The following is a 22214-nucleotide window of genomic DNA, read 5'->3' on the forward strand; positions in this document are numbered from 1 at the left end:
AGCGTGGGCTCCTCTCTCCATGGGTCCACAGGTCCTGCCAGGAGCCTGCTCCAGCATGGGCTTCCCACAGGGTCACAGCCTCCTTGGGGCACATCCACCTACTCCGTCGTGGGGTCCTCCCCGGGCTGCAGGTGGATATCTGCTGCACCGTGGACCTCCATGGGCTGCAGGGGCACAGCTGCCTCACCAGGGTCTGCACCACGGGCTGCAGGGGAATCTCTGCTGTGGTGCCTGGAGCACCTCCTCCCCCTCCTTCTTCACTGAGCTGGGTGGCTGCAGAGTCGTTCCACTCACAGATTCTCACTCCTCGCTCCAGCTGCAGTTTATGTCCCCAGTTGGTTTTTTTCCCCCCCCTTCTTAAATATGTTATCCAGAGGCTTTACCACTGTCGCTGATCAGCTCGGCCTTGGACAGCAGCAGGTCCCTCTTGGAGCCAGCTGGCATTAGCTCTGTCAGACATGGGTGAAGCTTCTAGCAGCTTCTCACAGAAGCCAGCCCTGTAGTCCCCCCAGCTACCAAAACCTTGCCACGCAAACCCAATACAAGATGTTATCTCAAAAACCAAATATTTAATCTTGAACATGTAAAAAAAGTAGTCAATGTATCAAAAAATCAAATTGTTCTCAGAAATAGATATATTCTGATCTGCAGTGCTCCATTTGCAGGGCTATACTTTTAATGCATACCTTCACAACTTGAATTCTAACATCTTGTTTCATTGAGGGTTGGAATTATCCTTTCAAGCTTTATGGCTAAAGCGTAAGTTTCTCGTACTACTGAGAAGCAGATGTGCTGTAACTGCTGATAGGGACCTTGCTGTGGTTTTATCACTCTCTTAGCAAGGCAGGTTTGATTTTCTGAGCTGCCAGCCCTCAGAGCCACTCGGCAACGTTGATACATGGCTCTTCAGAGGCAGTGAGGAGGCAGGTTGCACCACCTTGAACTGGCTTCACAGGAATCAAAAGTACCCCCCACTTCTTGCAGAAGATATGCAGGAACAGGCATAACCTGAACTACTTTTGATACTTCCAACTTCAATTAATAACAACTCCCTAGTCTGGAGCTTGCCAATGTGACACCCATCTACAAGAAGGGCCGGAAGGAGGACCCGGGGAACTACAGGCCTGTCAGCCTGACCTCAGTGCCAGGAAAGATTATGGAGAGGTTCATACTGAGTGAACTCAACAGGCAAGTGCAGGTCAACCAGGGGATCAGGCCCAGCCAGCATGGGTTCATGAAAGGCAGGTCCTGCTTGACCAACCTGATCTCCTATGACCTGGTGACCCTCCTGGTGGATGATGGAAAGGCTGTGGACGTCATCTACCTGGACTTTAGCAAAGCCTTTGGCACAGTCTCCCATAGCATTGTCCTTGGGAAGCTGGCAGCTCATGGCTTGGAATGGCGTACTCTTTACTGGGTAAAAAAATGGTTGGGTGGCCGAGCCCAGAGAGTTGCAGTGAATGGAGTTAAGTCCAGTTGGCAGCCGGTCATGAGCAGTGTTCCCCAGGGCTCCGTTTTGGGGCCAGTCTTGTTTAATATCTTTATCAATGATCTGGATGAGGGGATTGAGTGCACCATCAGGGAGTTTGCAGATGACACCAAATTGGGTGGGAGTGTTGATCTGCTCGAGGGTAGGATGGCCCTGCAGAGGGACCTGGACAGGCTGGACCAATGGGCCGAGGCCAACTGGATGAGGTTCAACAAGGCCAAGTGCCGGGTCCTGCACTTGGGTCACAACAACACCATGCAACGCTACAGGCTTGGGGAAGAGTGGCTGGAAAGCTGCCTGGCCAAAAAGGACCTGGGGGTGTTGGTTGACACCCAGCTGAACATGAGCCAGCAGTGTGCCCAGGTGGCCAAGGCCAACAGCATCCTGGCTTGTATCAGGAATAGTGTGGCCAGCAGGAGCAGGGAGGTGATTGTGGCCCTGTACTCGGCGCTGGTGAGGCCGCACCTGGAATACTGTGTCCAGTTTTGGGCCCCTCAATATAAGAAAGACATGGAGGTGCTGGAGCGTGTTCAGAGAAGGGCAACAAGGCTGGTGAAGGGTCTGGAGCACAGGCCTTATGAGGAGCGGCTGAGGGAACTGGGGTTGTTTAGTCTGGAGAAGAGGAGGCTGAGGGGAGACCTTATCACTCTCTACAACTACCTGAAAGGAGGTTGTAGTGAGGTGGGTGTTGGTCTCTTCTCCCAAGCAGTTAGCGATAGGACGAGAGGAAATGGGCTCAAGCTGTGCCAGGGGAGGTTTAGATTGGATATTAGGAAAAATTTCTTCACAGAAAGGGTTGTCAAGCATTGGAACAAGCTGCCCAGAGAAGTGGTGGAGTCACCATCCCTGGAAGTGTTCAAAAAACGGGTAGACGTGGCACTTTGGGACATGGTTTAGTCTAGTCTACCCTTGATTGGTTTAGTGTGGACTTGGTAATGTTAGGTTAATGGTTGGACTGGATGATCTTAAAGGTCTTTTCCAACCTAAACGATTCTATGATTCTAAAAGCAACAGCTGAGGTCAGAATGGCCAGATTGGCATGTTCAGCGAGAGTTTGTCCCAATCTACAGCCACTCAGAAACTTGTAAACCTGCACCAAAACAGCTAAAATTTGCTGCTCTGATTTGTTAGACTAGCCCCCAGCTAACCCACTTCATGGGAATTGACTGCTAGTACATCTGATTGATGTCTTTAAAGGGCTTTGAGCAGCGAGTGACCCTGTGTTATTACAGACAGGCAACTTGTTTCTGCAAACTCTCCCCTTGGAGGGAGATCAGCATACATTCAACCCGCTCTCTTTTCTTCTTCATGTATTTACTCGGCATGTAAACTTAACTGATTTATAGTAGGAATATCTAGTAGATCTACAGCAATACTTATTTATAAGTTCTAATGCAGGAAAGCCAAGTCTCTTGATTCACTACACTGTGTTGCCATATGAGGTACGTCTGTTTCTTGGAAAGGGAGAAGGCGTGGTCAGACCCACGGGCTATATCTCAAAAAGGGGTGAAAGGATCTCTGCTTTCTTTCATGGGAGAGTGTTTCTCTAGAGGGTGAACCAAGAGAACAGTGCTGCAGGGAACTAATTCATTATTTGTCTGTGTGCCACTCGGAAAAGAAAATGGGAGGAAGGGAACAAAATTTAAAGACCCAACAATTCCTTTGTTCCTTCAAATTGCATGCTCCCTTAAAAACTGCTGTGCTTCTCAAAGGTAACAGCATCTATATCTTCATGATCTCCAGATTGTAAAGATTAGATGCAAGCAAGGCTGCATCTCCCCACGTTTAGTAGCTAGCTGAATTCAGACCTGAGAACAAGAGTATTATGTTTCCCAGATCATAAGCCAAGAAGAGTGTTTTTATGGGAAAATACATGCTATTGCTTGTAACACCCAGTGAAAATTTTCCCGAATCTATACAACACACAAGAGCCTGTGCTCTCCTTGACACAAGGGGGGTGTCTAATGATGCTAGAAGGCAAAAAACTATTACAGAATAAACAGGTAGATACTTACACTGGTGTTTGAAGGAACGCTGCGACAGAGAACCCTGTCACTGAAGGGGTTACAAAAAAAAAAAAAAAAAAAGAAGAGTCATTGAGAAATCAGTTGCTTGTCTGGCTAGGAGCTGGCTTATGAAATAAGAGCTGTAAACCACAAGCTGTGCAGAACTCGAGACCCACATCTGAAGATACACTGCCCTTTTCTCCTGAAGAGCAGCAAAGCCGCAAACCGTTAGCAGCGGAGAGCACGTGATCTTCAGGCACACCGCAGTACCGTGCTGCTGCTTTAAGGTCCCCTGCAGCAACCCCCGGTTTAGAGTCAATTAAAGGCAGATTCTACATATTAGATGATCATGGGCCCCATCCGATTAGGTCTGACTGATGAAATCTAGGGACCATTATTTGGTAACCATGGACCAACAGGCTGTTTTTGAGAAGGAAATTAATAAGGAAAAATTCTGAAGACCGCAGTCCCTGGACTGACAAATACTGCAGCTGTATGAGAGAAACTGATCAACAAAGCATGTCTCATGATATTTTTGGATAAAGGACTGCTCACATGCTGTGCACTAGAAGCAAACAGAAATGTGTGCCAACTCACCTGACCCGTGTATATTCTACAAATTGGAATCTGATAAGTTCTGCTTATCTGTGTCCATCCTCAGCCACACTGCCACTGAAAATACACTGCATGACACTGACAGCACTGCAAATTATCTACTATTCCTCAGAATCCTTCATGAGCCCCAGGAGTGGTTTCTCCATCAACTCTGCCCATTTTCATTTGGTAAACAGTGACATTTCCCCTGCTTTACAATTGAAGCTGAAAATAGCCCCTTTCATTTCATAACTTCCCGAACTTCATCAGAAATGCATTTCATGGAGCAGCACAAGCACTGGGAACAAACTGGCGTTATGAATATCTGTGAAGAACCAACAGAGGATCAAAGTAAATTAGGCACCGAAAGAACCACCTCTTCCTCTTCAGCAGGAGACTACGCTTTGAACAGATTACAAAATACCACAAATTGGAAACCAACACATTCTCTTTAAAAACCAAGAAAGCAATTAAAAACTATTAATAGCTTTTTTTTATTCCTCATAGTTTATTGAATGAAATGAAACAGAACAAAACACAGACAAACACAAAAAATAAGATCTGGGTTCCTCATGCCTCATGTGTAAGGCAGTCCTTTAGAATGAACAGCAAGGAACTCCTCCGAGTACAAAGGCCAAGAGAGACCACAGTGCCACAATACCAGAGACTCTAAAGGGCAAGAATAACAAAATGGTGTTAGGCTACTTATATTTAGGGCTTAATTTTATTCTTAATAAGCACTGAGATTCTTTTCCAAACTGTGTCAGGCCAGAAATTCACCCTTCATGAGCATCGCTGTCACCACCTCACGAGAAGGGTGCACTTTGAATCTGGAATTCTCTCCTACTACTGAGCTTTTGACTCTGCTGTAGAAAAAACAACATCCATCCCACACCTGGGAGACTCTGCCCCTCTCTCTCTCCTCAAGCTTATTAGAGCTAGCATTACAGCTCATCAAGATAACCCTCTGTCTGTAACGATAGCACATACATAGTTTTATACTATCCACGGGGTGACATTCCCCAGTTAATCAGGATCGAGGTTAAAGTCCAGTTGCCCAGGGCTGAAAGCTCTCAAGTAGCCACCCGGCAGGCGAACCTGCTCTGGAACCCCCTGCTCTCCTGAAGGGCTGGCAGAAGGACTTTGCAAGAGAGCAGCAGCCTGCTGCTGTGACAGGGCCAGGCACCCTGAAAGGAACGCTCTTTCCCCCTCCCCATTCCTGTGATTTCCATCACTCACTGCAGCAGGCAATTCACTTGTGGCGAGTGCCTCCAGTGGCGATAGACCGAAACCCGCAGATGAGGGTGATGCTTATAATCTTGCAGGACACGCCTGACGCTGTAATGAAAGCAGATGTCATGAGCTGTGGCCTGCAGGCTGCTTACAGCATCCCACAGCTCGGGACAGGAATCTCTTTATCTAAGAGTTGTCACAGCAGAGGGAAGGTGGGATGAAGACTTGGATCAAAGAGGATCAAGAGACAAAAAATTAAGACTTACTGCTTAAATTTATTGGAGAGCAGAATGAACTGGTTCTTTGAAAGCCATCTGACATCAAAGCGACAAAGAGCTTTAAACTCTTGGTAAATCTGCCTTTCATTCAGCCCTGGCCAGCCTCGGACATGAACAACCAAGAGAGGGGGATGTTGGCAGGGAGTATCTTCTCCAGAAAAGTTCTGGAAAATATACAATACTGAGACATACCCGAGTTCGGAAATACTATAGAAGTACTACTAATATAATCAGAAAATACGCAAAACGTGACACACAAATAAGACAGATTGTACAACACAGCTGTCGGTGTAAAATTATTTTTCTTTTGTCCCAAGATTCTTCTAAACATGAGTCATAAAAGCAAACTGCCACAACTACCATGGAGAAACCACCAGAGAAACAGCAAGCTCTCCTGCAGAGCAGAGAGAATTAGGGCAACGTAAACGGACTAATGTCATCTTACAGGATAACAATATTAAAATATTTCACAAAGCAGAAATTCAACTCATTTGACATTTTGAAAGGTCAGTTGTGTCATTTGTATGATGGCAATTTCTGCCAAGGTGGGCCCAGGCACCGGTGGATTTTTCTCCTCCGACGAAGCCATCAACCAGGCTACTGACCTACACACCCCACAAACTGGTCACAGACCTGCAATTCATACGCACAATGCTTGAAACACCACCTCGGATGAAATTCACTTTGTTCAGATACTTGGCTAACACGGTGAGATACTGAGAGAAAGAAGGATCAGCCTCCACTGCATCACTGTATCAGAAGACAAAATGGAACAAAGTTTTGTTTCTCCAGCACTGCGCTGCTGCACAGTGTCTCTGGAGCACAGAGCTCCTGAAGCAGCTCTTCAACTAGTGACAAAATAGGTTTTTCAGATCTTGGTAGCTTCTACAGAAGTCAAAAAGCTGCAAGCAAAGGGAATGGATTTGAACAGTTGCCTCTTAGGAACTTAAGGCACTGAATCACACAGATTTCAAAAATGGAAACTAATGGAAAATAATTTGACCCTTATCCAAGTGAACTGAACTTGAGAGATCTGTTCAAGGATAAGGGAGTCACAATGCCATTTCCCAACCTCTGAGCCATCGCATGGCCCCTGATTTCATTTTTAAAATGTCAGCTTTGACATAAAGCTACTACTTTCAGATTTATAAAACAAAAATCTAATTAGAACAGTGACATTTCCAATAACACTTTCTCTTATCCAAAAGGAAGGCCAGCCTGCAAAACAAAAAGTCAGCCAGAGCGAACCGACAACTGTTTTCCATAGGACCCATCCATGTAATGCAATTTTCAGTAAACATTTAAACATCACTCACTCTGTGGATCTGTACAGTAGCAAATGAGCTGACTTCAGAAGGACTAGAAGGAGGAATAATGAGGTGGGATTAGAACAAAGCTAAAGAAACATAACTAAATAAATGGAAAGCAAAAACTCACTAAAGTGCAGCTAAGTTACTAAGAGCAGTGGACTATTGTACATAAACAAGTATTTCTTAGCATCAGACAGAGCTACAGAGAAGGAAAGGAATTGCCAAGTCCCAACATAAACTCCAAAGAAGTGTTTAAGAAGCATTTTACCTGAACCACAGAGAAATGCATCATAACCTGCCTCGTGAGGAGATTTCTTCTCAGCTGTAAGTGTCCAACAAAATCAAAAACAAGTAAACACCTTCAGCATGCTGTGGAAATTGCTCCACTGCAGAATCCTAGCATTCATAAGATCCACTGTTCCGTTTTGGAGCTCTTCCCCCCACCCTCAGCTCCATTTCCCTCCTCACCCTGAAACATTTACACTCCATAGAAAATCTATGCTTCTACATGCATTTTAAAACAATACCAACAAAAAGGCAGCAGTTACACGAATGGCTGAAAAGCTTAGTGAGATGCGCATTAAAAAATTTTAACTTTCATGAAGAACTAAACCAAATTGTGTTGCATACGTTGTTGATGGTACAGGAACCATTTCAAAACACAGGAGGCCCTGCACTGCAGGACACCATGCTGCCAGGAAAGCCAGGAAGCCTCTGCCTTGCAGCCAGTATCACACCGTGTACTGAACACAACCTCCTGCACACACTGCACCGCTAACCCTGCACATGAGCCGCTGAGCTCCTGCTACTCTCTGGGGCCTCCCTGCCATTAGCTCCCACTATCTTCCATTCTAGGACTGCTGTTTCCCACCTCCCCTTGCCCCTTCCAAGGGCTACCAACTCTTCACAGCCCCAGGTCAGGCTCAGTTGAGCCCAGCTTAGTGTAAATGCCATTTGTGCCAGCAGCATGATGCAAACCTGCTCTGCATTACCCTTGGCAGCTACCAGGGACATGCAGAACACATGATGTTTTAGGAGCCCAGGCTTTGGGTCTGGACAAAAATGTGTATCGTCAGCTCTGTGCAAATTCAGTAGACACACTGGCACTCACTGAATGCTTTGCATGTGGACATCCACAGAGTAAAACAAACCTCTTTTCAGCTACCTGACTTTGAAGATTTGCTTAAGAACGTACCATATCTTGAGCAGTCACTTGCAAGAGCTATCACCGGGCACGTTGGATCTTTGGGATTTAGGTTGCTGCTGAAGACAAGTGTATGTGTAAGATTTTTGCCTTTCCTCGTTACGTTAGAGACAAGTTACTGTTCTCTAGTGACCTGTGGCTTCATTTCAGAAAAAGCTACTGGAGACTTTAAAAGGAACTTTGGTAGTATTCTATGAAAAGGCTAAGATACTTAGCTGAGTAATATCTACCAGTTTTCTTCCTGAAAACTAATTCCTAAGTATTTCCTCAGTCTCTTCCCCCAATCAAACCTTCTAAGCAGCAAGTCTGCTCTAATTGCATATAAAAAATGTAAACAGAACTAAAAAATCAATGGAAAACTCCAAGGGAAGGGGTTGACTAGATGGATCTACTTGAATGGGGAACTCTGGAGGACAGATTAATAAACAAATACCCATGGAATGACTGAAATAAAAGAAAGAACAAACAAGCATAAAAACTCATGAGAATCTGCAGTCTGAAATTGCTAAAACAAACAAAAAAAGCAGAATCCCAGTACTGGTTTTATAAGCACTGATTTTGCATCTCCTTCTTGGGAGTAGGGGGTAAGGGGAAAGGGGTGAAATTTTCCTTTTCTTAGCAAAATTGACATGAAAACAATTTATCCACAAGTGTAAAAAAAGAGAACTCTCTACCTCATCATGGCTAAGCTCATGAAATATGGTATCTACTCATGCGCTCCATTTGAACATTGTATTTAGTTACTGCTTTGGGCTCAGTGCAGCTCTTTCTTGGGAGCTGGCATTTGAAATTAGGGTGTATTTTCACTGAGAACTGAAACTCACTCATTTCATAACACGATATAAGCAACATACAACTCTAAAGTTGTACGTAAGGCTGTCTGCAAGCCAAACTTGTGACCAATGAAGTAAGGGTGGTACAATATGAGAAGCGACTTAGAACATTTACTGCACAATAACTTTGTAAGAAAGATGAGCAAATCTTTTGCTCTTAAATTTAGAAAGGCAAGAAACCAGCTGAATAACATTGGGGAGGAGGGAAAGTATGAACATATGAAATGACTGACTTTGAAATATCTTTCCCAAGAAAACAAAGGGATTGATGAAGGCTTTATAGCCCACCACGTACCTGCACAAAACTGCATACACCTCCAAAAGATTAGTTACTCGAGGAAACGGACATTTCTATAAAAGAAGAACATGTTAGAAACCCAACCAAGACCGACCTCATGGTAAGTGAGCTCATTTACTGGTACTGCTGATTCACTGAATGAGATCTAAAACCAGAATGTCTCAGGGCAACACTGAGAACTGGTCACAGTTCTATAGCCACAGGGCACTGAGGAAGGATACCGTCTCTTTCCGGTGAAAGACAAGCTCTAACTCCATACAAAAAGACCTTTGCATCTCACCTTCCAGACGGATTTTGTTACAGTCTTGGTGTCTATGAGGACAGGAAACAGGTTGTGAATGTTCCTTTTAAACTCCTCATAGCTTTCTGAAAGCAAAATGCATGTGGAGAGAGACACTGTAAAACTGAGGAAAAGCCAATGGTATTTCAAATGAATAAGAAAGAGAGGTGAAGTCAGAGGAACAATGCACCGACCCAGCAGTTAGAGCTCAGAAGAGGCAACTAGCAGTGCTGCTGGCTAAGCACTGTGGGCGGCTGGAGTGGCGAATGACCACTGTGCTTACTGTCCCATCCCCGTCGCAAAAGCAACAGCCTGGGGACAGCAGCTATGTACAGCATTACCTGGAAGGGGCTTGTAGAACTTGTCGTGAAGATGCATAAGGTCCAGAAGCATGTTGTGTCCCACCAGGGGCTACGGGAAGAATATAAACGTAACAGTCCATTAGAGCATATTTTTCAAGAGAGCTCAGAGATAACCAATTTTAGGCATACTCAACAGCTGCAATCCTTTCCTCCGGTGGACAGCATCCACACACGCTCACCCAAAAGTAATTCAGGCTGCAAAACTCACAGGAGGACTACTGCTTCCAGGACATCAGACTTGCAGACTCTCTGAGGAGGGTACTTTTTCAGCAGCATTCTAGTTTGAATGGACCTCAGGAGCTAGGTGGATTCTCAGTTCAGCTAAACGCTGGTAAAATCCTCCAGCAATCAGATTTATAGGCTCACTCACAAGGGGAGCCTTTGCCTGCACATCGCCCATAGTTTTCTGAAGCTGAAATTCATTCAATAATCTGCATACAGAACATAAGAATTTCCACACATAATCAGACCAGTGGTCCACATGGTCCAATAAACTGGTCTATCGCATGCTGAAAAGCATGACTTGCCCAAAAGGCAAGAATCTGCTCAGCTTTCTTAGATGGTGACTCAGGCTGTGTAACACAAGGATTTTCAACATTGCAGACTCCTGCATTTTCTCAAGTGACATAAGACATTGCAGAACGGGTTCTGGCTCCCTCTCTCCTGACTGCACTCGGTTTGCAGGAGTAATAGGAAAGTAACACAGGGAAATCTATAGTGTTTGGATCCATAATACGGAGCATGCTTTGGGAGCGGGACCTGGTCAGTAAGAAGATGTGACATTTAACACTCATTTTTTCTAACCATGACCGCAATCTAAGCATTCATCTCAGTTTTACTTACAACTAAACAGGATGATCAAACTAAATGAGTCATTTAATACAAATTACTACTTTATCTTTTATCATCCCCCTACATCCAGTGTAGCAAATCAAGAAGAGATGAAAAATGAGAGCAGGGATGAGGCATTTTACCTTCTTGGCTTTAACAAGTGCCTGGAAGAGGTTGGTGAAGCCCCGGGCAGACATGAGAATTAACTCCTTCTGGCAGTAGTCACAAGGAGAGTTCTCCAGAAGCCGACGATGCTGTGGCCTCACTTTTTTCACCATTACCTGAAAAGAACAGTCATTGGGTATCTCAGCCTCCCATGCTACTTGTATGTACATTGCTTACTGGGGTTCAGTAATGCCGAGGACAAGTTCTGCTTCTAGGCTATGAAGGACGGAGAAATAGTGCATCCCTTGGGACCTCAGGACTGTCTCACTTCTCTTCCATATGGAGATCAGTACTGCAGTAAGAAGAGACCTGCACTAAAGGTGTCTTATTAATGCCTCTCTTGTTAAGAGGATGGTTCCTACCACAGTTTTTTTGCAGCACAAATGAACATAATTCAATTTAACTTGATGCCAATATGGTAAGTTCATGGCACTGAAAAACAGAAACAAACAGCCATCACACAGAGTGCCCAAACGCTATGTCAGGTGAGAAGGCTGGGTAAATCTGCCACTCTGCTGACAGTGGTGATCACACCAAAATAGTACTAATGCAAAAAAAAAAAAAAAAAAAAAAAAAAAGACTTCTGTAATCTACTTTTAAACAACTGACTGGTATCATACTCATGTTTTGATAAGTCCACAGCCATAGGTTTAATTCAGAAAATGTTGCACCAAATGTAAAATAGCAATAGCAGATAGCAAAACAGCAAGCCATATAACAGACAGAGAAGTCTTTGAAGTAACTACATTGCAAAAGTCAGCAAAGGAAAACCACAAAACAAAGGCTAAAAACTGTACATTCTTGTGGGGGTATTGAAAAGGAGATCTAACAAAGTCTGGAGACACAGAGAGGGTCCCTCCAGAAGTGCACCAAGGACAAGCACTTCCAGCTCAAGGTATGTTGTGGCTACAGGACAAATAGAGACCAAAGTTACTCAGTTTTCTGGATCCCTTTTCTTGGGATCCCACAATCTACACTTCCCAGAACATTCTTTTGTCATTGTCTTCTCTTCCTGGACCCTATCATTACAAGTACAAGCAACATTTCAGAGTCCCTGCAAGAATGCCAGTCCTATCTGTGTAGATAGAAACTCTCTTTTCAAAAGATCCACATTTCCATCTTACCTTCTTGTCTCCAACAGGCTGTGTCCAAATGTTTTGGAGAGCCTGTCTCAGAACCAGCTGAACTTCAAACATCTGATAGCCTGAGACAACCAAAAAAAAAAAAAAAAAGTAGCAAAAACTTCAGAGGTGCAGACAAGCCTATTTAAGAAAACACATTTTTCTAGATAGAAGGACTGACCACATGTTTCTCCCTCAGTGTACAGAAAATACTCCTGAATGTATGATCTTGGGACATTACCATACACAATGATGGGGGCGGGGGAGAGGGGAGAAGAAACACCAAACCAAAAAAAAAAACATCACAGAATTTCAGGCAAATAAGCTTTTGTGAGGACACAGAGGAAAGGAAAAGACTAACTGAAAAGAGGGAGGAAGACTAGTACTCTGAAAAAGACTGACTGTGGTTTTGGAAGGTTTCAGAGCAACACACCCAGAAGCCAAGCACAGATGAGCAGTACCAATGCATTTTCCCCCACAGCTAATAAGGAACTAACCCAGTCCTCTTCTGAACAGCACACAAAAAGACACCTTAATCCGTCTTACTGCTTACTTAAATAAATGTCTTGTCACAGGTGCAAACCACTGCTAGACCCTATTAAAGCATCAGTATCCTATCTACCGCAGCTGACGTAGCAGATACAGGGGGTGGGGAGCGTGCTGTGTCTTGTATTTCACACTCTGCAAAAAAGCATCAACAAAGCCTTAAATACTTCCTGTCCTTCCTAACCTTTTCTGTATTTTATTCCCTGACCTAAAGGATTAAGATTTGGTTTCTGTGAGCAAACGTACAAACTATTCTCTGCCACAATTCCCTGTCCCTCAACTCCTCCAAAACAGCACAGAAATTCCTCAGCTCTGCTACAGCACTCCCAAAAGCTAACACAGGTGGTAAGTGGCCTGTTTATCTCCACTGCTGTGTATATATATATATCTCCATGGGGAAGAAAACAAAAACCAGATCATCCAGGATTTAAAACAAATCAAAAGTTGTCCTGATTCAGAGCAACTGCAAATTCTCCAGTTGCTGCTCTGAAGCAGCACAAAATGGAAGTCAGTTATCACAAAGCATGCTCCAAGCACCTAGACATCCACTTCCACTACAGAAAGACCCACCACCCCAACAGAGGAGAAAAGCAGAGTCCAGAGATGAATGCCTGACAGAAACTGAGGTGTAGACAGGGGCAAAGAGTTGTAAAGGCAGGATGGGCACAGATGCTTTCACTCTCAACAGAGCAGTTTAACAGAACAGAGAGCAAAGGACAGTAGCAGCCCCAGAGGTTCAGGAGAAGTCATGAAGCCACTCAGAGCCCACGGGTGCCTAAGGGAAGCACCCCTGTTTCATACCACTCAGATCCTGCAGAATCATAGTCTCCTCTTCCTCTGCTGCAGCTAGCCAACAGGTCACTTCATCAATAGCCTTCTTCAGCACATCCCTGTCCAGGGCACTAAAGCAGGATCAGGGGAAAGAGGCAGAGTGTGAGAAAAAGTTCTTTACAGATGGAGCCTTGTGCCTTGCTGTGGGAATGCAAAAGCATCACCTCCTGACATTCACCCAACCCTCCAGATTGTATCCTGTGATCTCAGTCTTCCTTCAGACAGACGACAGCATGCTGGAACAGCTGGCGGCAAAGCATTCAGACCAACAGGCTTTAATATTTCTACAAAGTGTGATCTGAGTGAAGGTGAGCTGTTAATAGAGTCAGTACTGAGGATCCACCTCTCTGAATAGCGCTCTCACCTGCTGACTTTCCAGCTGCCCGCTAAGAGACGCTGGCTAAGGATCTTCTCCTGTACCTCATTCATGTAAGGGATTCCATCTTTGAGGAACTGAGGGTGTGGGAAAAAAAAAGCCAGGTTGGTTACTCTCCCCTGGACTTTCTTGCAGCAAATCAGAGAACAGCAGGTTAGCCAAGACCAAAATCAGCGTATACTTGGAAGATGCTGGTGTTCCTCATTCTCAGAATATGCTCTTCAAAATTACAAACTATAGGTAATCCAAGACGCATTCTTACATAAAGGAAGACGTGTTTATGTATGGAGGAAAAAAAAGGATTCTTATTAACTGCAATAAATTTTTTTTGCTCTGCTTTTACCTTTCCTTTACCGAGACACTTCAAGTGTCAAGACACCATGATGCTTCCTGTCCAAAATTGCTGAACAGTGCTCTCATGTGATGACATAGTCTGAATTTCATGCAAAACGTGGCAATACGTAAGATTAAGGTAAACTGAGACGTCCCCACCTTCATGGCTAGTAAAGACTCCCACTGGGGTCTGTTTAGTAACTCTTCAGCTCACCAGAGATAGGTTGGGGTGGTTTCAGGGGTGGTTTTTTTTTGTTTGGGTGGTTTTTTTTTGGTTTTGTGGGTGTTTGGTTTTTTGGGTTTGGGGTTCTTTGGGGTTGGGTTTTTTTTTTTTTGGGGGGGGGGGGGGGGGGGTGTTGAAGTGGGGATGCCTGTCTTAGGCTGACAAAGATGTGGTTATTGCCTCTATGGCAGTTCAGAAGAAACAGCACTCACTCTCCCTGTTGATAATGAACCACATGATGCAGTCATACTTTAGCAAGATGCTATCTACCCCAGAAATGTAGCATTTCAGAAATGTAGCATTTAGGGATATTAATCCCAGTTTCTCCTGTAATTGCACAGACTCCTCTGTTCCAGATTTCTGGCAGAGAGACTACATACCTTATTATAGTCAAAGCCATAATGAGACAGGAACTGAATGCTAGATGCAGAGAGGGTGAATTCAACATCCGTAACTCCCAATGTTGATGGAAAGAGAAAAAAGTTGTATGAATGCACCACATACCTACAAAGAAAAGAAAAATCTCTCTAGAAGATAATTACAAAAAATAACTCCTCCCAAGAGAATTCTGCACAAAAACTCAACTGCACTGTCTTCATTGTAACAGAAAACTGCTTCTTTACTTACTTGTTTGAATTTTCATTTGGAGAATATTGCCAGCCCTGCAAGAGAGAGAAACCTCTGTTGAAATGGCAATGTTCAGCTAGATGTCTACAGGTACTGTGAAAATTAGATAAGGGATGTGGGGATCCCCCTGATGGAGTACATGTTTTCCATTCACTAATGCCACAGTGCAAATCTTAACAGCAACTGCCAGGCCACTCCCCAGCTTTCTGAGAGCTGAACAGGTACACAAGCTTTTAGTGCTAAGTGGGAAAAGGAGTCAAGTCTGATTAAATAGCAATAGACTGAGTAATGGGTGAGAAGAGGCGAGTTGGTGACGAAAATCTCCAACTATGCATACACAGGTCTGTGGGTCCAACTACACTACAAAAGCATTTGGAAGAAGCTAGGCACCACAGAGGACTGAAACATGTTTTTTACTACTAAGGGTTTTTGTTTTTTTTTTTTTAATTAATCCCTAAAAAGCACATTAAGCTCTTACATAGCCTAAGGCTTTGAATAATATTTTAAACAGTTTTGGAGCTGGTTTCTTGACCCTCTAACTGGTTCTTAACTGTCAATAGCCCTCCACCACAGGCCATTTCTTGTGTTGGTTTTTTTATTTTAGGAGTATCAGAAATACTAGCCTTCATTTTCCCTCTGATAGCCCCCCTTACTCATACACTCTATCAGATGACACAGACTTGAATAGGAGCTGCTGTCACCTACTTCTTGCTTGCATCCTCTGTTTTAAAAGCCCTGTATTTGTACCTGCACTCTTTAAATACGAACAACTTCAGACGAGTAAAAAGTATACAGCCCACCTGACTTTGTTTATTTAAAATACTAAAATGCCGATAGTATGAAACATGGGGGGGGGGGGGGGGGGGGGGTTGTCACCCCTACCACAGCACACAAATGTCTCTGTGATGAGTGAATTAAGACCGGAGCTACCTGCAGGGGCCTGCCAGCTGGCAAAAGGCCAGTTACCGCTAAGACCTCCGGAGATCATTTTCCGTGTGGGAACACTGCTTACCAAGCTGAGTAACAGTGAAGCGCTGAACGCTCTGCCTGGCCTTCACGTACCGCTCCGCAGGGGAATCGAACAGGCTGCGAACAAAACCAGAATGGGGGGGGGGGGGGGAAGGAGAGTGGGAACAAGGGGGTTGGCAACGCACAGGCTGTTCTCACAGAGCGAAAGCAGCCAGTCTCCCTCGCGTTTCAAGTCCAGCAGCTTTACCTGGGCTCGTTATTTTGTAGGACAGTTGAATGTAAGCCAGTGAACTCCATATCAAAGGCTGTTGAGGTGCAAAGAACACACACACACACACACACAAAAAAATCTGAGCTATGAAGCATGCGTGTCACCAGCAGCAGGACAAGGATCCCTGTAACACCTCTCTCCACCGTAACCTCTGCATCACCCCCACCGGCAGCCAAAAGGCACCTGACTGCTGTGGAAGCCAAGTCTCCCGCTCCCTCCTCCCCGCGGCAGGATGAGGGAGGGGAGCACCCCCCCCCGGGAAGGGGCTGCCTCACCCCTCGGGGCGTGTGTCCCCAGACCCCGCCACCAACACCCCGAGCCCACGGAGGCGCGGCCGGCACCGCAGGGAGGGCTCACCCCACCCCCGCCGCCTGCCCTAAAACCCGCCGCCTGCCCTAAAACCCACCGCCTCAGCGTTGGCGGGCACGCCAGCGCCATTAACTGCCCACATACACCTCAGCGCCCGCGTCGCCACGGCCTCGCCGGGCAAAGGCCCGCAGCCCCCCTGAGCGGGGGGCCGAGGGGCGGCCCCCGCCGCGGCTCACCCAGAAAGGCGGCGCGGCGGATCAGGCCCCGCAGGCTCAGCAGCAGCCGCCGCTCGAAGCCCGCCGCCTCCACCTCCATGGCGGGCCTCCGCGCTGCCCCCCGCCCTGCGCGCCCCTCCGGCGGGGACGGCTCTCGCCCAGCTGTAAAAAATTTAAAAAAGGCAGAACCCGCCGGAACCCGGGGTGGGGCCGAGGGTGGCGGCGGGCGGGGGGTCGGGCAGGGCGCAGGGACGGGGGAGTAAAAGGCGGGGAGGTTGCGGCTCGCAACGGGAAAGGTTGGGGAGGCCGAGACAGCTTCTGTGGCACGGCTTCTGGAAATAAAGATCACGCAAAGGCTAGCGTGGTCTGTGGGTTAGTAAATATTATGAAACAGCACCGACTACTAAGTAAAAATGCAGTAAAATACTGGGTTGGGTTTTGGGGTTTTTTTTTAAGAATGCTGCCAGTTGAGCGCCAAGGATTTAGCGCATGCTGCAGGCCTGGGCGGGTCTCACACTGCAGCACCCTGGGCCACGGCCCTGCCGTTCATTTCCCATCTCCCCAAAAAGTCTGCGAGCAGCGGGCAGCGGCCCCCCCGGGTGACTGGTGCGGCAGCTGCACCGGCCGGGCCGGCCTCCCCAAAACCAGGCGGCAGCCCCGCCGTGCTGGTCGCCGCGGGGTTACAGAGCCTGGGCGCGCTCGGGAGCGCTGCCCGCCCGTGGGGGGCTCTCTGCCCGCCCGTGGGAGCTCTCTGCCCGCCCGTGGGAGCTCTCTGCCCGCCCGTGGGGAGCTCTCTGCCCGCCCATCGGGGGCTCTCTGCCCACCCGTGGGGAACTCTCTGCCCGCCCGTGGGACAGGCGAGCTGACAGCACCGGTCTGCGGCTGAGCAGCAGGCAGGCGCAGAAAGAGGGAAACCGCCTTCCTAACCCCCTACAGCTGGCATTTGTGCAGCTTCTCTCCCAGACCTGCGAGGCTTCAGTAGTTAGAATCCAAGGGCTGCAAGAAAGCTGCAAAGATGACTTAGGGGAATTTAATCTTTTTACCAAATTTAGCACATAACTTTAGAACTGTTATAAATATTCACATAATGACTGCATTTTGCTAAATTGGACTGGCCATGTACACCGATCAAGCATTTCAACGAGTTCAGGTTAGAACACACACAAAATCAAATATAGAAAATAAAATACTTTAAAGTTTTTGAATTCTGAAGTGAATTGTTAGTTTGTCAGTGTGGTGGGTTGACCCTAGCTTGATGCCAGGTGCTCACCAAAGCCGCTCTATCACTCCCCTTCCTCAACTGGCAGGGGAGAGAAAAAAATATAACCAAAAGCTCAGGGGCTGAGATAAGGACAGGGAGAGATCACTCACCAATTACCATCACAGGCAAAACAGACTCAACTTGGGGAAATAAGTTTAATTTATTACCAGTCAAATCAGAGCAGGATAATGCAAAAGAAAACCCAAATCTTAACACACCTTCCTCCCACCCCCCCCTTCTTCCTAAGCTCGACTTCACTCCCAATTTTCTCTACCTCCCCCCGAGCAGCACAGCGGGACAGAGAACAGGGGTTGCAGTCAGTTCATTACACCTCCTCCCCCTCCTTCTTCACTGACCTGGGTGTCCGCAGGGCTCTTCCTCTCACATATTCTCACTCCTCTCCCTGTATGCAATTGTGCAGGGTTTTTTTCCCCCGTTCTTAAATACATTATCCCAGAGGTGCTACCACTGTCGCTGATGGGCTCGGCCTTGGCCAGCAGCAGGTCCCTCTTGGAGCCGGCTGGCATTGGCTCTGTCTGACATAGGAGAAGCTTCTAGCAGCTTCTCACAGAAGCCACCCCTGTAGCCCCCCGCTGCTACCAAAACCTTGCCACCCAAACCCAATACAGTCAGGCTGAACTGTAACAGTTTCTTTCAGTTAGAATAAAGGTGTCAATGATTTTAGAATCAAGAATGGGACATACTTCCATGCATTTAAAAATATTTTATTTCAAGATGCCAACTTTTTCCAGCTCTGGACCTTCACCATGGCAGCACGCATGCCTAAAGAAGTGAGTGTTGTTCCCTGGAAAGTTTTCCCAGTGGTCTCCGTTTTACCGATAGATTCTTCGGGGCTCACGCAGAACAACACCACCCTCCTCCATAGCTTTTTCGAATTCCTGAATCTTGTTTAAAAGATAGACAGACACAAATAAGTACAAAGACAAGCCATTAGCACCAATGTATCAGTGGGGACATGTTACATGGAAGGGCAGAGGTTAACAGCCTCACTGAAGCGTAATGCCAGGAACTGCAGCTTGTCAAAATTACCCTTTTTGAGTGTTGCAAGAAGGCATTGTCAAGCCACATAAGAAAACTAATGGTGAAAGTGAGTAAAATTAGTGCTTAAAAAGGAAAAAAGGCCATACAAGCGTCAGGAGATGGGTACTTGCCGAGTCACAACGGTATTCCCAGGGGATAACAGCTTTAAAGTTCACAAAGTTGATTCCTGCTTCCAAACAGCGCTGTGCCATGACACGGCCAAGGTTTTTGCATGCTGCTACTCCCTTGGGACTGTAAAGGTGTTTCTTTATGGCCCACTCTCGGGTAGAGGCAGATAACACAACATCCCCGTTACAGCGCTCAACGAAAGCTTCTACATAATGTTGTGTCCGCTCAAGCCGTAATCTGAGTGAAGGAAAGAAATAACATGGGATTACGATGTCTTTTCCAGATGTAAAGAGAGAACGCATTCAAATGCTTAAATGTGTAAGTGGCTCACTTTAAATAAAACAATGTACTGGAGCTACTGATACAATAATGATTTCTTAATATTGCTTTTATTATCTGGTCTAGATTTTGCTTACTTTATTAGGGCATGAACTAGGACTCACTTTACCAGTTCAAGAGTGAAATTCCAAGAGCAACTTTTCACCAGTTTGGCAGGTGACAGTCCTACGCTGCCTCACGCCAGCACTCACGCCAAACCAAGCACTGTACACCTGCGCAGTGCGGTACGGGTGCTTATGAACTAGATCAGGGGAACTGCTTCAGCAGAAGTGTAACCTGAGCTTTGCCATGCAGTCTCTTAAAGGCTTCTGCTCACACAGCAGGTAACAACTTGTCAGGATCAGCAAGTGGTCAAGCAGTACTTCCCAAGCCGTAACACACAACCACAGAGTATTAGCAGCAACTCTCTTCTACTGCACTGAGACAATATCGGATTTCCAGGGGAGAACAAACAGGGCGTGGTTCTCCCCTCAAGAACAAAATAATGATTTTGAATCCCCAGCTTAAAATGAATTTACTTTCCAGAGGAGAAGCAATCAGCATTTCCTAAAAAGCACACACACCCCCACCAGAATAAAAAATTAAAAAAAATCCAACAAAACAACCCCCAGACTATTACAGTGCGCCAAACAAAACAACAATGTATGGTCAGCACAGGACTAGGAGAATCCTAAGTTAAACAGCAGCTGCTTGAGCAATATTACTGCTACCTTAACAATAGACAGAAAGATCTTCAACGCATATGCTAACTTCCACGCAATGCTAGCTCTGAACACAGAAGTACCTGTTAATTAACAACAGCTAAGGGGGCAACTGAGTCACCAACCCAAAAAGCACATCTTGTAGAAACTCCACGTAGTGGGGTTTTTTATTTCTTTTGGAGTCTTCATTTCTGCTGGTGACTTTCTGACTCACCTATGCCAGAATTCACGCTTTGGCCACGTTGTCTTCCAGCCACGCTCCTTCCTAGCCAGGGCCAACTGCTCCAAATTCCGAGGATTCCTGTTAGTGAAGTCTGCAGCAACAATCTCATTTTCGCTTGTGTCCACTTCAGTCTCAGTTTTGAGACTGGTCGTAGTTGATGCAAAACAAAGGCCTTGAAAGAAAGCAGGAAATAAAACCCCACAGAGTTAAAAAGAATATAGTGCAGACAGTAGAACAAAACCAGTACAGAATGATGCAGCTTGTAAGAGTTAGCAGGCCAAAGTTACGGGTTTTTTTTTAAAAAAACACCAAATAGATGGATTACCAGAGTTCGACCTGTTTCTCCAATTTACGAGATAGACTGTAAACTAAAAATGAAAAGTATATTAAAGTGTGGTCCAAGACCCATGCATAAGATATACACTCAAGCACGACTAGAAGATCCCTAGGATAACGGCTTTACAAAATAGTGGAAGTGAACCACGCAAGGAACCAATGCCCACGCTACCAAATAACAAGTTAAAAGTCCTCGATCCCGTCAGGCTAATCGCCACTAATCACGCTAACAAACACGCATATGGAGTCAGGCTTGCAAACTCACTCTGCCGCACAACTTCTCGCTCCAGAGAGGCCCCGGGAACCTCCCGGCAGGGCCGAGGCCCTGTCAGAGCGCCCCCGCCCCGCAGGAGCCCGAACGGCCGCTGCAAGCGGGAGGCCGGCAGAGAGCGGGGCCGGCGCACGGCGGAGCAGCCCCGCCAAGGATCCAGCCCGGCAGCGCTCACCTCAGCCGGAGCCCCCCCGCCGGGCAAGGCCGGCACGGCGAGCCGCCGAGGGGCTGAGCTTACCCGCTCTGCGTTCCTGGAGCCCGCCGGCCGCCAGCAGCAGGCAGCGGCGGCTGCTCAGCGCCATGGGCAGCCGGTGCCCGCCCCGGCCTCGGGCGGCAGCCCTCTCCCCTCCCCTCCGCTCAGGGGCACTCGGGCGCCGCCATCTTGGCGCGGCCGGCACTTCCCCCGGAAGCGGTCCGCAGAGGACTTCCGCCCGGACTGCGGCCGCGGGGGGGGGTGGGGCGGCTCCCCAGCTGCGGAGCGAGAGCCCCCCGGCGAGGTGCGGGTTGTGCAGGCACGTCTCACGGAATACAGCAGGAAACTCTATCCCGACTCGGAGAGCCTCTTTTATTACCGCCCCCCCCCCCCCTTGGAAAAAGGGCGCGAGGAGACACCCGCTCTGCAGTGATGGGGGGCTACGCTTCCGGGAACGGCGTCCCGGGAGGAGGGAGCCGAGCCCAGGAAGCGGGCTCCCGCCCTCCCCCCAGCGCCCAGCACAGCCACGCGGTAGAGGCCAGAGCCGCCGCGCAAAAACTGCCTGCCGTTATTAAAAGCAAAACTTTTACGCTGCAGGCGGCGGATCGACCGCTACTGAGTCAGGCGCCGGGGGCGCGCGGTACCGCCTGGCCCGCGGCGGCGGCTGCTCGGCCACCTCCAGCCGCCCATCCCGCTCCCCGGCCGCTGCAGGGTTATCCCGGGCTCCTACGAGCCCCGAAGCGGCGTGCCCTCGCCGAGGGTACAGCACCCCCACCCGCTCCCGCCCCGCGCCCCTGACAGGCGAGGGCGCCAGCACGCATGCGCGTGAGCCCGCCCTCCCTTCTAGAAGCTGCTGGAAGCCCTCCTGCCCCTCCTGCGGCGTGGCGGCTTTGTTCACCCGCGCGCACCAATCGCGGCCTGAGGCGGGACCGTTCCGCGCCCCTGGATTGGGCAGACGGGGAGTGGCCCCGCCCCTGGCGCGCGCGGGGCCTTCCCCTCTCCCACCCCCCTCTCCC

The 22214-nt window shown here is 47.5% G+C and overlaps 2 protein-coding genes across 2 annotated transcripts; both read right to left on the minus strand.

The window, feature by feature from the left end:
* Nucleotides 1–4685: 4685 nt before the first annotated feature.
* On the minus strand, nucleotides 4686–16804 carry PNLDC1 (PARN like ribonuclease domain containing exonuclease 1). Its single transcript, XM_075708039.1, is given in 20 exon segments — nucleotides 4686–4758; nucleotides 5329–5427; nucleotides 5589–5764; nucleotides 6251–6350; nucleotides 6917–6959; nucleotides 7179–7232; nucleotides 8106–8170; nucleotides 9243–9298; nucleotides 9526–9611; nucleotides 9867–9936; nucleotides 10862–10999; nucleotides 12008–12087; nucleotides 13352–13452; nucleotides 13746–13834; nucleotides 14694–14817; nucleotides 14941–14957; nucleotides 14959–14975; nucleotides 15953–16026; nucleotides 16157–16214; nucleotides 16726–16804. Coding segments are annotated over 20 exon segments (1599 nt in total).
* Nucleotides 16805–18674: 1870 nt separating this feature from the next.
* MRPL18 (mitochondrial ribosomal protein L18) lies at nucleotides 18675–21307 on the minus strand. The gene is made up of 4 exons (XM_075707628.1): nucleotides 21244–21307; nucleotides 20390–20570; nucleotides 19138–19372; nucleotides 18675–18870 (listed from the first exon to the last, which is right to left on the minus strand). Exons 1-4 carry the CDS (start codon nucleotides 21305–21307, stop codon nucleotides 18799–18801), a joined length of 552 nt encoding a protein of 183 aa, XP_075563743.1. The 3' UTR covers nucleotides 18675–18798.
* Nucleotides 21308–22214: the final 907 nt, after the last annotated feature.

The sequence above is a fragment of the Pelecanus crispus genome, chromosome 3 (genome assembly GCF_030463565.1).
Source record: "Pelecanus crispus isolate bPelCri1 chromosome 3, bPelCri1.pri, whole genome shotgun sequence".
Taxonomy (NCBI): Eukaryota; Metazoa; Chordata; class Aves; order Pelecaniformes; family Pelecanidae; genus Pelecanus; species Pelecanus crispus.

What these genes read in the sequence shown, in the direction of transcription:
- MRPL18 (XM_075707628.1), bottom strand. Translation starts at nt 21,307, where the DNA reads ATGGCGCTGAGCAGCCGCCGCTGCCTGCTGCTGGCGGCCGGCGGGCTC. An exon ending in GCTCCAGGAACGCAGAGCGG is followed by an intron (nt 20,571 to 21,243) that starts GTAAGCTCAGCC and finishes CTTTCTTTCAAG; the next exon opens with GCCTTTGTTTTGCATCAACT. An exon ending in AAGCGTGAATTCTGGCATAG is followed by an intron (nt 19,373 to 20,389) that starts GTGAGTCAGAAA and finishes TCCTTCACTCAG; the next exon opens with ATTACGGCTTGAGCGGACAC.